Source organism: Pristis pectinata, chromosome 1 (genome assembly GCF_009764475.1).
Source record: "Pristis pectinata isolate sPriPec2 chromosome 1, sPriPec2.1.pri, whole genome shotgun sequence".
Classification (NCBI taxonomy): domain Eukaryota; kingdom Metazoa; phylum Chordata; class Chondrichthyes; order Rhinopristiformes; family Pristidae; genus Pristis; species Pristis pectinata.
The window spans coordinates 51,349,315-51,364,250 of NC_067405.1; the positions used below are offsets into that span (position 1 = coordinate 51,349,315).

A 14,936-nucleotide genomic window follows, 5' to 3' on the forward strand; every position below is an offset into this window, starting at 1 on the left:
CTACCATGCAGAACCTTACCGAAGGACTTAATAGTCCAGATAGACTACATCTACTGCCCTCATCGACCATCTTGGTCACTTCTTCAAAAAACTCAATCAAATTCGTGAGACATGATCTCTCAGGCACTGTTCTTGCTCTGTCTCTCTATTCATGCTCTGTCCAGAGAGGGGGTGAGAGCAGAGGTTCAAGAAATAGATGAGATGCAGTCAAGGATTCTATCCATTGTGGTAGAAAAGCAGCCATGATTCAGGAAGAAGGAAGACATTTCAGAGGCACCTATGTGGAATACCTCATCAGAGTAAATTTGACTGAGACAGAGCAATTAGGAGAAATGGAATGGAATCCTTACAGGAGGCAGTGTGGGAGGAAGTATAGTCAACATAACTGTGAAAGTCTGTGGGCTTGTAATGGATGTTTGTGGCTACCATGTCCCCCAAGATGGAGAGGGAGAGATCCAGAAAGGGGATGGAAGACTCTGAGATGGACTGTGTGAAGATAGAGCAGGGTGGAAATTGGCAACAAGAGTGATGAAATTTTGAGTGCAGAAAGCAGCACCAATGCAATTGTTGATGTACTGATGTAGCTGTTTTTAAATGCAATTTAGTCTTCTTGAACATATTGGTGGCTTCTGCCAGCAAAAGGGAAGATAATTTGGTAATTTTGTCAATGAAGCTCACAATCCCACATATTACTGATCTGTTTATGTGTTGTATTTCATTAGGTTATCGAGCTGGAGGAGTCCAATAAAATTCTGCAATAAAATTGCAGCAGATTCTGTATCTCCAAAGACGCAGCATCAAACTCCGATCTTCCTGTCGTAGGTGGCGATACTTCTGGAGAAACTAAGTTCTTCTGCTTTCGGTATTCTGTATTTCCGGGAACGTTGTTGGTATCTTGCAACGTAAAAACAACCAATCAGAAGGATGGGCTTGGTTTCAATATGCTTGGTGTCAATTGTCTGTTTTACAGTAGTTATATTCAGTGGACCATCTTTATTTCAGCACATTACAGTCATACTGTTGTGATTTTTGCTTTTTAGTGTATATTATGTATTGATTTCTCACTATTTTATTTACTTGCTTTCTGCAATTTAAATGTGATGCATTCGCTTGCCGACGAAATCAAGGCTTTTTCCAAGACATCGCTCAGGAAACAGAGCACACGAGTGACAACTATAACTGGGAAAAGACTAATCGAAACGCTGAGAGACGCTCGAGTGCAGGTCGTAGAAGATGCTCAGCAAACAGATGGAGCTTGTGGATATGTCCAGGACACCAGCCTTGATCTGCAAGTTGGTGTTATTGAACCGTGGCTTTTGCTGGGTGAGCGTGATATAACTTCTGCTATGACTTCTGATCTCACTGAGCAGATTACTGCACTACATTTACTGATTGTAGGATAGCTACATGTATTCGATTGCTGAAGGGGGGTAAAATAAACTTGGAAGTTTGTTACCTTGGAAGTTTATTTTTCTCTACACCTGTCTTGCCTCTCCTTTCACCCTTTAAAGACGATCTTAAAAACTAACCCAGGAAGTCATCTGCGCAAACATCTTATTTGGCTTGGTAACACATCCATTTGGTATAATTTCTTTATACTAAGAGGTTTTTTCTTGTTTATTGGAGTAACTTATTATTCTGTTGAGAAATGATGATAATGATGGGGCTATCTGAAAAGGTAAGTGATCTATTTTTCTGATAGTGTTTCCATATTTGATGGGCAAAACAAAATGCTTCTGCAAGGTGTTCTGCTTATTAAATTGTGTGGTCTCTCACGAGGCAAGGATTTTTGCTCCCTTTTCATTGCTCTCTAATATTGAGTAGATCGTATGATCTCATCACAGTTCTACCCATAGAGCTATTTAAATTACTCCCTGTTCACCAATTTATTTGCAAAGTAGGGGTTTCTCTTTTTTTTGTATTATTTAGTTTGTTTTATCTCCACAATTGTAATAATTGGGTTTAACATATCACAAGAAGAGAAATAGTTTACAGGATAGCTTCTGAAAATCCTGCATTTTAAGTCCTTATGTTGGTATCAGAATTTGGAATGATTCCTTGTGTTTATTCTAAGGTATACTTATGGTATCATTTAATAAAGTGTTTCTTGGTGTCTTCTGATATTTTAATAATGACAAAATTAATTACATTGGTAACAATCATTGGTTCACATGTAAATTTAGCACATTCAACATTTGGAAATAATTACAAATTTTTATGCCATTTATGGTATCTCAACCATTTTCAGCTGGATCTGCTTTCAGCTCATGCATTGCTAGACTCTGTGCTGATAGACATTCAATCCAACACTTCACGCTGTTGGCTGTAAGTGCTTTCAACGCATAAAATTATGTCGTTGAAAGCTGCTCTCCCATCCAGTCATTCTGGCATCAAGTTACTTATTAAGACAATTGATTTTCAAAAAGTAGTCTACCAAAGCGAGTTTCAGTCTTTACTTTTCACTCAGTTAGGTGCTGTGGCCTCCATCCAGAATTTACAAATTTAAGATGGTTGCTGACAACTTTTGTGCTTGTGTCTTTTCCAGCTTCACAAGATGTGGCCCATGATTATGGGAAATTGAAAACATACAAGGTAAAAAGAAATTATATTTTGGTTTAAAAATGGGTTAATGACTGGTATTGTCATCAGCACCAAATTTTATTGGACCACACTGAGCACTACTGGACTTTCCTTTTGTGATTATATCCTCTTTTTACATCAAAATCTCACTATTGGGGAAAAAAAACCTCTCCAGCTTATGTCTCAGACAGATCCACAAATCTGAATTGTTGTGCCTCCTTGCTCTACATTCTATCTTCAGTGGCAGAATCCACTTCCTTTAAAGGTATTTTCTGCCAACCATCCCACAAAGACTTGGTGTGGGTTTCCCTCCCTCAAGTACTTTGGGATACTCTTCTACATCAAAAATAACTTGCAAATGCAAATTAGTGTTCAGACCCACAGACAGGGCAGCCCAATGGTGCAGAGGTTAGTGCTGCTGCCTCACGGTTCTAAACAGCTGGGTTCGATTCTGACCTTTGGTGTTGAATGTATGGATTTGCATATTTTCTCTCTGGTGGTGTGTGTTTCCTCTGGTGCTTCATTTTCCTCCCACACGCCAAAGGCATGCTGGTAGGTAGATTTATTGATTTCTGTAAATTGTCCACAGTGTAGGTGAGTGACAAGAGAATCAGGAAGAGAGGATTAGCATGTGAGAGGATAGAAGAGATTAGCGTAACCTTGGGTAGGTTGGGTGCTTTACAATTAGTGCAGGTACAGTGGGCTGAAGGACCTCTTTCTATGTTGTATGGGTCTATGATTGTAACGTGCACTTTTTCATGATTTCTTACACACACACACGCATAATCAAATTGTCTGAAAGTGGTTCAGAGGCACTCTCCCTGATGAGGAAGACTTTAAGTTAGCAGCAAAGACAATGCTTGTGCATTAGATAGTGTTCAGCTAAAGAGCAGCTCAGATATAAAACTTGAACATTTTCTCTCAGTTGAAATGGTTACAGATGTAAAGGTGAAACAGATAGCTTTCTAAAAATTCTGTTTTCTTTCTCAGGTTTCTCACATCTTAAATGTTGGCTATGGGATAGAAAATGTCTTTCCCTGTGAGTTCATTTATAAAAATGTTTCCATACTGGATCTCCCTGAGACTGCCATTACCTCATACTTTCAAGAATGCTTTGACTTTATTGACCAAGCAAAGACACAGGTGAGATGTGCTGATAGTATGGAAGTGAATTAGTTTCTTTCAACTAAACACATAAAGAACATTTCACATTAACTGGTGGATCTATTAATAAAATATTTTCACTTGATGTGTGTGCAATGAATAATTTATTCTTTTTTCCACTGAACTCTGACTTTGTTTTCCTTTGACAAAGGAATGTATGTACGAAGAAATTGACTCCGCACACATACCAGTGATCAACTGTTTTTATTATTTATTACTGAAGACCTGAGTGAAAGACTATTCCACCAACAATTCTTTTATAGTTCCCTTATCTGGCTTTAGGTATCATGACTAGCAATGTGAAACTGCTTGTAATGAGTTTGATCATTCAGATTCAAAACCACTGCGCAGTTTAAAAACCTCATCAGAAATTAGAAATTTGTGTTTAATGGGAAGCAAGTACTCATTAGTGGGTAAATGTAAACACCGTAGTAATAAACATCAAGACTAATTTAATTAAGCATTTTGTTTTGCACTCAAACTTGTGCAAAACCTGTGATACTACTCGTCGTATACACATCTATCCATTTTGCTCGGTGCACATACATGTGTCTTGCTGCATCTCTTTATGTTCTGCTTCCCACTGGTTTTCTTTTGTTCATTTTTTCCCCATTCGGTATGATATTCTGCTTTTTCTATCCATTATAATTACAGAAATGAGTAAGTGGTGCAATGGGTAGGATTTGCTTTGCATTGGCAGGTTAAGTATTGAGCTGCAGATATGTAAGACAGCTACAGGATTAATCGCAAAATTTGTAGATTAGTTTGAGGATTATGTATTTGAGAAGATCTGGACAGTGATGCAGTGCATTCTGAGTTATGGTTAAGGGAGAGGATCTTGTCAAATCATGAGATACTACAAGAACAGTACTGCGCTGAATTGTGGTGACTTTGTCGACAGTCCCAGGCATTCAGCCATTTATTCTGTAGCAAGCTCTGGATGTCTGCCCCATGGAGTCTGAGGCACAGTCACTAGGGAGTCATTTCTTGCATGCAGCATCAGGTGAAACCTGGAGTGGGATCTGAAACACGATTGATTTCAATGGGGAAAGTTTTAGGAAGCAAAGGGCAATGTAATTTGCCTCTCTGTTATGTTACTATTTTTAAATTATTTATGTGTTCCTTATTAGCCTTTTTTTATGGGACCCACAGTGACTAAGCCATTTAGATTCAGAATTGGCTTGCCCATAGGAAGGTAGAGGTAGTGGTTGATGAGTCTGATTCTGGCTTGAGGTCTGTGACTAGTGGTGTTCCGCAGGGATCCCTACTGGGACCTCTGCTGTTTCAGATATATATGAATGACTTGGATGAAAATCTAGATGGGTGGGTTAGTAAGATTGCTGATGACACAAAAATTGGTGACATTGTGGACAGTGTAGAGAGTCGCCAAAGGATACAGCAGGATATAGATTAGTTGCAGATGTGGGCAGAAAAATGGCAGATTGTGTTTAAAGTGTGAGGTGTTGCACTTTGGGAACTCAAAGGTAAAGAGAAATTACACAGTTAATGACAGGACCTTACCAGTGTTGATGTACAGAGGGATATTGGGGTGCAAATCCGTAGCTTCTTGAAAGTGGCCGCACGTTGACAGCGTGGTAGGGAAGGCATATGGCATGCTTGCTTTTATTAGTTGAGGCATTGAGTTCAAGAGTCAGGAAGTTATATTACAGTTTTATAAAACTCTGGTTAGGCCGCATCTAGAGTATTGCATTCAATTCTGATTGCCCCCTTATAGGAATGATGTGGAAACTATGGAAAGGGTTCAGAGGAGGTTTAGTGGGATGCTGCCTGGATTAGAGTGCATATGCTACAAGGAGAGGTTGGACGAACTTGGGTTGTTTTCTCTGGAGTGGCGGAGGCTGAGGGGAGACCTGATAGACATTTACAAAATTATGAGAGATGGGGATAGAGTAGATGGCCGGTATCTTTTTCCCAGGATCGAAATGTCTAATACTAGAGGGCATGCATTTAAGTTGAGAGGGGGAAGTTCAAAGGAGGTGTGCGGGGCAAGTTATTTTACACAGGGAGTGGTGCATGCCTGGTATGTGCTGCCAGGGGTGGTGGTGAGGGAAGATATGATAGAGGCATTTAATAAATTCTTAGATAGGCACATGAATGTGCAGAGAATGGGGAATATGGACCATGTGCAGAGGGATTAGGTGCCATTACCTTAATTAGTTCGGCACAACATCATGGGCCAAAGGGGCTGTTCCTGTGCTGTTCTGTTCTATGTTCTATTTTCTATTTAAGTTAAAGTCTCTGAACAGCAGAGGAAGGCTGATGGAGACCATTTATGTCATGTATTGGGAGCAAGTCGATCCATTACTGCACAGTAATGGAGTTAAGGCTGGGAGATGGTGGGGCTGGGGCGCTACATAACTATCAAATACTTAGAAAATTTGTCGCACGTGACAGGCTGGTGTATAGATTTTTGGATGTGATTGTAATGTCATAAATGTTTGTATAAAAGATTTATATTGTCACCCTGTAATTTCAAGTAGTTGTGTCATTAACTTCAACTGAAGAAACCTTGCCAAATATTTATGTTTAACAAGATAAGAGATGCAGTGCACATAAATGGAAAATTAATCCAGTTTTGATATTGATGCTTTCAATGCAATACTTCTTATATTAATCAAAAGAATTTTGAGTACATATTTTAAAAAGAAATGAAGGACACAAAGTCATGAATAGTATCTGCTTATAGAAAGAAATAAGAATGTATAGAAATCATCTGAAATATCACAGACTTGAAGTCCTAATCAAAAGTAATTAGCATGCAGCTTTTCTTTTATTGAGGACACTTGGAGATGATAGACAACAGTATTCCATAATTAAATCTCAAGATATAGTCAATGTTTATTTCAATGTTGACATGCAGATGGGTGTCATAGTCTATATGTTTTAAGATGCTCAAAACGCAGACCTGCAGTTATCATTTCTTGTTAATAAGGTTTACATGGTACCTGGCAAATGGCACCTGAATCTTTCAAAATCAGGTAGCTACTTGGGGAAAAATAATTCTGAAATGCTGAGTATCAGGTACCTGGCTTGAAAATATTTTGTACTGTATACTTTATATAGAATTTGTCTTTTTTCTTATTTAACCAAGAGTGAATTGATAGTCATTTAATCATTTTGTCTTGTTTGTCATATTCTTTTCAAGAATGGTGTGGTGCTGGTTCACTGCAATGCTGGAGTGTCACGTTCTGCATCTATAGTGATAGGTTATCTCATGCGGTTATATGGACTTGGCTTTAAAGATGCTTTCTCAGTAGTGAAGAATGCAAGGCAGGTTATCAATCCTAACCGTGGGTTTATGGAGCAATTAAAGAACTACCAGCCAAAGAAATGAATAAAGTAGAATGGCGTTGAATAGAAGGACTGAATTTCATGGATGCTAGGTACTTTCAACAGGAAAGCAATGCTGTTAATGCGATTTATACATTTTCAGCTTGATGATTTTTAGGTGTATTTATTGTTAATGTTTCCAATAATAATATTATGTAAATTTGAATAATTTAATTAACGTTGTATTTATGCTGTTTTGGATGTTGATCATTTGCAATCTACAAAAATCGAAACAGGTGAATATTGTGCTAAGTAAAAGGAAGTTGTGCTGTTTTGTAAAATCAACATCCTAGCAACAAAACTGTAGATATGTTTAATTGATATAAATCAAAATATGATGTGGAACTTTATATGCATGTTGTGGTTTATTTTAGATAATTTTGGATCAATGTATCTTAAAATATTTATATTTATACAACTGTGCTTATTTGATGTGCAGTGGTTAATATTTGTGATACTAGATATTCTACGAATGAAATTTACATAGAAGAAAAAAATTCTGTTGATGCTAAGAAATTGTATAAAATTAGTTGTAAAGTAGAAATAGTTACAAAATTGTCAAGCAGGAGTTTTGTTCAAATTGATTCACCTGCCATTATAAATCACCATTGATAAAAGACATGATTTTAAGGGAGGTTCCCTTTATTTAGATAAGCATATTTTTTCCAAGAAGTGTCCCAATTGGATTCAAAATCCTCATACACCAGGATCGCGTTAAAAGTTTATAAAAAAGCATTTGAATTTCATTCTCTTTATAATCAGTGTGGCCTGGAGCATTTTGATTAAAAATGTACTAAAATGTAACGAAATGATCAATGTATAACCAATAAAATGTCTGGTTATTAAATTTGGTTTTGGGTGTCCTTTTCTGCAAATAACAACCTCTTCTTGGGCTCTATGTTTCTACAAAAGAAGTCTTTTTATGTGGCAAATATAGGGGATGTAAGTGACCTGGATTAAAGTCTTCTGCTATTTCTACTTCTCATCAGATTCCTAATAAAATTGCCTTCCTAATAAATAAGATCCCAACTCAGTTGACACAAAACATTATCGGGTCCATTAATACTAATTACTAATGGGGCACAGAAAGGATAGATAGAGTCTTTTTCCCAGGACAGGGAAGCCTAGAACTAGAGGGCATAGGTTTAAGGTGAGAGGGGAGAAATTTGAAGGAGATCTGAAGTTTTTCACACAGAGGGTGGTGGTTATTTGGAATGAGCTGCCAGAGGAGGAGGCGGAGGGTGGAGGCAGATACTATTACAACACTTAAAAAGCATTTGGACAGGTACTTGGATAGGAAAGCAGTTGAGGAATACAGGCCTAATATAGGCAAATGGGACTAGCATAGATAGGCATCATGGTCAGTATGGACGAGGTGGGCTGTAAGGGACTGTTTCTGTGCTGTATGATTTTAATTGCAGAAGATACAATTTAATAAATCAGTGTGGCGCACAGTATCCTACAAAGCAAAAAGCAGTGAAGAACTCTGGCTTTTAAATCAGGAGAGGTTTTTGGAAAAAAGGTTTGATTGAAAGCTAGTGCTTGTGCAATTAATATAGATTATTGTTTAAAAGTACTCAGTTGTTTTTATCTTGGACTATTATATTAACAGACTTCCACAAGTGATCAGGAAAATAATGCTTATTTACATTCTAGCAAATGTGAGTTTATCATTTAATCAATGGCCTATTCAAAGTTGTAGCACAAACAGAATCAGCCTCTATTTCTAAGCCTCCTGTTGGAGCTTTCACCTTTGCTGAAGCATGAATTTGTTACTGATTAAATTTTCTTACATTCAAAAACAAAGCAAGTGTCAAAAACTGGAAACAATTTTTCACTTGAAATTATATCAAACTGAACTGGAGTTTCAGGTAGAAGGAAGCAATAACATTACTACAACTGATCTAATACTTTCATTGTCTGCTTCAGTGAGTAGCTAATGTTTTGGAATTTGGGTGATATTCTCCTAATGTGTACAAAGGATAATCTTAAATTTATATGAAGAATGCATTGTGATCTTATTTAAAAGATATTACACTGGGCTTTAACCAAATTCAAATTTTATCTAGTATAATTTTTTACAAAGAGACAAAAGTGTTAACATGGTGATATTGTTGGTTTATCCACTTCACCATTATAAAAGGGAGAGGTGAATAAATCCCTGCTATGAAACTAGATCTTTACAGGAAGATCTGCAGCAGTATTTTGAGCGTGTTTCTCAGCCTTATCTCTTCCTGTTTCCACTTGGAGAGTCGGGAGCCAGTGATTACAACACTGTTATTTTATTTGTTATAGGTTCAATTGATTTCCCCATGGAAATAACCTCTTGTACATTTTGTGGAAAAGGACCAGCACAGGAAAGATAACTGAATCTGTGGGAATCCCTGCAGCCATAAACTGAAGCAGTGGTGAATTTAACTGCATTTATCTGATACACATTTATTTGAATACAATGAATCACCAGAAAGGCAATAGTGGAGTTCTCCATTATGCTGTAGTATATTTGGGCATCATTAGAGATTGCAAAGGTTGGTTATGATTTTAGCATGATGTTTTATGGTGAATGTATCATGTCTCACCAAACCTGATAACTCTCCTCAGACACTTCATTGGTTATGTGAGAAAGTCAGGCCCAGAGCTTCTTTGCCACTTGCTTGTTAACTCCATTTTGTGTCCTTAAATTGAGTTCCATTTCATGTTCATAGGGTGATGGAAAAGTTACAGCACAAATGAAATTGAGCCTATTGCGTCTATTTCTATATTTCCTTATGACCTGGAAGCTATTCAGCCCATTGAGTCTAAATATATATACAAAATAATAAACGCAGTGCAAAACTTTTTACATTCTTAGTGCCATTTAGTCAATACATTCAGTAATGTTAACACTTTTTTTTAAATGTAGCACCATTACCACTTATGTGACCCCCTTGCTTATTTTAATAGCCTGTGATATATTTCAATATTTCAACTGGGCCAATGACTTATCCATTTTCAAAGATGCTTAAGCCCTTAATATTTGCTCTCTTACATACCTCTTAACTATAATATTGGCATTGTCCCTATCTTCTGTATGTACTTACCAAGGACCAAAACCAAAGCCTCCTCCTCGACATATGGCTTTCCTTTTTGGTCCTTAATAGGTCTGACTCTTTCCTTAGTTATCCCCTTACTCTTTAGTACTTGTAAACCATCTTTGGACTTACTTTGATATTATTTGACAGTAGTTTCTCACGCTTCCTCTTTGCTTTCCTTTTTTATCTTTTCATTTCACCCCTATCTGCAGAATTGGTATCTGAAATAAACATTTTTTGCCTTATTGTGCTCTCAATGGACTTTATTATCTGGGCACTGTAAATTTGGCAGTCCTACCCTTTCCTTCCTGGGAACATACTTACCTTGAATCTCCTTGATGAATGCCTCTCATTGCTCTGAGACTGATTCAATATCAAATAGCTAATTCTAGTCCTTCTTTTAAGTTCTTCATCATAACCAAAGCCTAGTAAAACAGCCTTACCTAAATATATAATGTTTTCCCCTTATTTTACCTTTGTCCTTGTCAATAATTATGTTGTCTGAATGAATTATGATCACGATCACAGAAAATATGCTCCCACTGAAATTCCTTTCACCTGTCCATCTTCATATTCTAAAACGTAAATCCAGAAGTCCCCAAATTCCCCCACCATCCTATCCCCCCTCTCTTGTTGAACTTACTATGTACTGGCTTAGAAACTTTCCTGAATGCAATTTATGAATTCTGCACCTGCTGTGCCTTTTACACTGACTTTATCTGATTAGTATTTGGGTAATTAAAATCCCCCCCACTACTACCATACGACTTACCAATGATTCTTCACAACAGAGCATTAGAAGGTAGACAAGATGCTGATACAAAGCAAATCAAAGTATTGCTATTAGCCATGCTTCCCATTACATATCTGTGATTAGGTCATAAAGATGCCTCATTGTTACTCCAGTCATATTAGGTCATCACTCCTACAGATTCACTGAAATAAGGTCTGATGTGAACTTTCAAATCCAAAATGTACTCACTCTGAATAATAACACCATGGCAGCCAAAATGTACAAATAAATCAGCAGAGCAGGTCAGTCAGCAAGTCAGCACTTTTAAAAATGAAAAGCCAGGTTATGATATTTCAGTTTTATGCCCTTCATCATAACTGAAAACTGAAAGGTAAACAGCAATAAAGTAGTAAAAACTGAGAGAAATAAATTCTAAATAATGTCATAAAACTGCAAATGATTTACTTGTTGTCTGCAGAAGTGCTCATTCAATGAGAAACCCAATTAGATTTTGAACATCTGTTGAGGTTGCATTATCATATTGAAACATAATGCCATATATTTCACCTATTAGAGATGAATTGGTGGAGAAAATTTTTTTTTAAAAAATCCCAAAGTGATTTTGGTAGACAATAGCAGCAGTATACCCTGTAGGTATAGTTGTAAGTCATCTTCCTGGGTATCATGGCTCAAAGTGACAAGAGGAACTATTTCAGAGACTCTCAGTACTCTAATGTCAAGTGTCAGGTTGATCCTGACCAGTTCAGGTTGCATTTATTTTAAGGTTAGTTAAAAAATGAAATCAATAAGCACTTTTTAAGAAAGCTTCTCTCCCCCCGAGAAGGTTGTGAATACTGGGTTGATTGAGGAGACACAGGCAGGATGGAGAACAGCAATGGAATTATCTGGTGGAGGGTGTGACTAGACTTGAGATGCAGATGGGTAATGAAATGTAGAAATGATAAGAAAAGACTGTACCAGCTCCATCAGAAGAATTAGCAGACAGAAGTGATGTAGGTGGCACAAGGAGAAATTACTACTTATTAGTGACAGCATTTCGTACACATTATTATCGCTCCTACATCATTGCTGGGTCAAACAATATCCTACAGCACTGTGGGAGTACATTCACTCAAAGGATTATGGTGGTTCAAGAAGATGGCTCACCATCATCTTTTTGGGGGAATTAAATTTCCTGATTTGAATGGAGAAGTTCTGAGATTGCAATTTGGACCATGAGATTTAAAAAAAATCTCTAAATGCCATCCAGGAACAGGACATATAAACACATGAATAAGGTCCTTGATTGCTGAGATTCAAGAACTGCAGGCACCTTCTTCATAAGCACAAAGACTGTATACGTTGTAGCAGCTCACAACAAACAAAATGTGATGATCTTCTTTGTTGGCCAGAAACATTCTTGCTTCACCATTCTGTTACGAACTTCTCAATCAGTTGTGTTCCCTCTTGAAGGCAGGCAAGAAGAACCTGGTCATCAACTGTGAGCTTGTCTTGCTGTTGCTGTTCATGGCACGGGTGTGGCCCATACCCTGCTCCTCTGCCATGGCAGTCACCTGAGCCATCTTTTATTTCATCTGGGGATCCAAAATAAAACATGTCCAATGGGTTACAATGCATGTCTCCAGAGGAATGAGGGGAAAAGCATACCCAATGTTGCCCTAGTCCTGATGACCATCTTTCTATGGGGCAGGATCAAGCTGCGTGCAGAGGTGCAGTAACACCAAATGTCACTGCACACTGAGATTCTACCTGTCTCCAGTATTGTGAAGGATAGGTCTAGCCTTGTTGCCGTGCAATGTTCTATTCATTTGGACTTTGCCACATGTCCTTCATAGAAAGGTTCTTTCAGAAAAAAACCTTTGATCACAAGTCCATCAGATAGTGCTCAGCACAGAACATCCTGCAGGAGAAAGGCACAATGGATCCTGTGGGATGGGTCCCCGAGCGGACTGTCAAAACCATTTGGCAAAATGCTTCATTGCCAGAATTCACCAGTAAGCACCAAGACCTTGCTTGGCTGACCTCCCCATCAGATCCTTCCTGCATGGTTGGAGTCACATCCCCAACGCAAGCTGCCCTCAAGGCAGCTGTCTTGAGAATGAGACCTCTCTGTGGACTATGTATTTGGAATGAAGGTCCGGAAAGGGATGCAAGGGTCGAGGTTCGTTCTGAGCAGCTGTGACAGAGGACTCTCTGGTCTGCAGGCTCTTCCCAGGGATGCATACCAAAACAAACATCAAATGTTGCTGGAAGATCATCAACTTGGTGAAAGATGCACCTTTACAGAAGACTAATAAAGTACTTTCAATTCCATGCACTGTTCTTTTTCAGTTAAATGATTTACTGTGTTTCCTAATACATTTTATCTCTGTAAAGGATTTACTTCTTATATTTTCTACAATTGTCAGATTGTTGTGATTACAGACCCACTGACATTGTGAACTCTTAACTGTCCTCTGAAGTGGCTTACCAAGCTAGTTGGTTCAGGGGCAAATATGAATAGTTGATAAATACTTGCTTGTGATGTCTGCAGCTCATGAACAATTAAATAAAAAGGAATTGATGAGGGTGGGAGTACAGGTTAACAAAGCTATTAATAAAGCATATGTAATTTTGTGCAGAAAATACTGACAAATCTATGTAACCCACTAGTTTGGAGTAACAAACAATCTGCTGGAGGAACTCAGTGAGTCGAGCAGCATCTGTAGGAAGAAAGGAACTGTTGATATTTCAGATCGAAACCTAGCATCAGGGCCATTTTGTATCCAGTTCTGAACACCAGATGTTAGGCATTTCAGAAAGGATATGGAGAAGGCATGGAAGAAATGTGTTAGAATGGTAGTATGTAGAGATTGGAGGAGCTAGGCAGAAAAAGATGAGCACAGCTGGGTACTTTATCAATATGTTGTACTTTGAACCTATCTGACAATTGGCTCCAATTGGAACATGTGAAATACCTGTTGACATCTCTGCATTTGAAGTGTGTATATTGCCCCAGACTCAGATATGCGTCTGCAGATCTAGAACTAAGGTTAACGTTTTAAAGACAAGGCCTTAGACAGAGCTGAGGCAACTTTTTGTCTTTCAATGGATTATGAGTCCTTGGAACTCTCTTCGTCAAAGGACAGTGGAAGCCGTCTTTGTATATTTTAAGGAAGTAGATAGATATTCGATAAGCGGGCGGCGGGAGTTCCCTTGGGTAGTAGTGGATGTTGAGTTGAGGGAACAATCAGGTCAGCTATGACCTTTTTAAATGGCACAGCAAAGTTAAGGAGTGGAGTGACCTACTGCTCCTAATTCATATGTTCATACGAAAGTTATTGATTTGAAATGTTAACCCAGTTTCCCTGTCCAAAAAGGTTGCTTGATCTGCTAAATATTTCCAGCATTTCAGATTTCCAACATCAACAGTATTTTGCTTTTGGTCATACCTGGATTGTTTTATCAAAGTGACAGCATAGACTCGCTGGGATGAAAGGTCACCCTCTATAGATTTTGTATTACATCTTGTCACACCACGCATATTACAATTTAGCAAATATTGTAAATCCCGAAGAAGGATCTGAAACGTTAACTTTCTTTTTCCCACAGATGCTGCCTGACCGCTGAGTGTTTCCAGTATATTTTGTTTCAGACTTCTTATATCTGCAGTTTTTTTATTTCCCTTGTAATTCCTCTAAGCAACTCCACTGGAGAGTCTATCTTGGTTATAAATGTCATGGCATTTATTACCGGCAACTTGCTATTTGATATTTTTAGGACGTCCCTCCTCCCTGCTTATCGTTGTGCAGACCTGGAGGAGTTCGCCCTTTGCTCATCTGGACGTCGCCACAGAAATAAAAACATTTTGCACACAGCGCTTCACATTCGAGACCGATACCGGCCGAGCAAGTGTCAGCAGAGTCGAGCGAGGGACGGAAAGTCTCCCGACTACCCCCCCCCCCCCCCCCCCTGGAAGCAAACACAAGCGGAGTTGAGTGACGCCTTTTTATTTCCCATCGTGCAGCTCCGCGGTT

General features: G+C 38.3%; 1 protein-coding gene across 1 annotated transcript; it reads left to right on the forward strand.

The window, feature by feature from the left end:
• Positions 1-935: 935 nt before the first annotated feature.
• On the forward strand, positions 936-7,911 carry dusp19a (dual specificity phosphatase 19a). Its single transcript, XM_052022546.1, has 4 exons — positions 936-1,323; positions 2,546-2,592; positions 3,571-3,723; positions 6,911-7,911. Exons 1-4 carry the CDS (start codon positions 1,101-1,103, stop codon positions 7,097-7,099), a joined length of 612 nt encoding a protein of 203 aa, XP_051878506.1. The 5' UTR covers positions 936-1,100; the 3' UTR covers positions 7,100-7,911.
• The last annotated feature ends 7,025 nt before the right edge of the window (positions 7,912-14,936 follow it).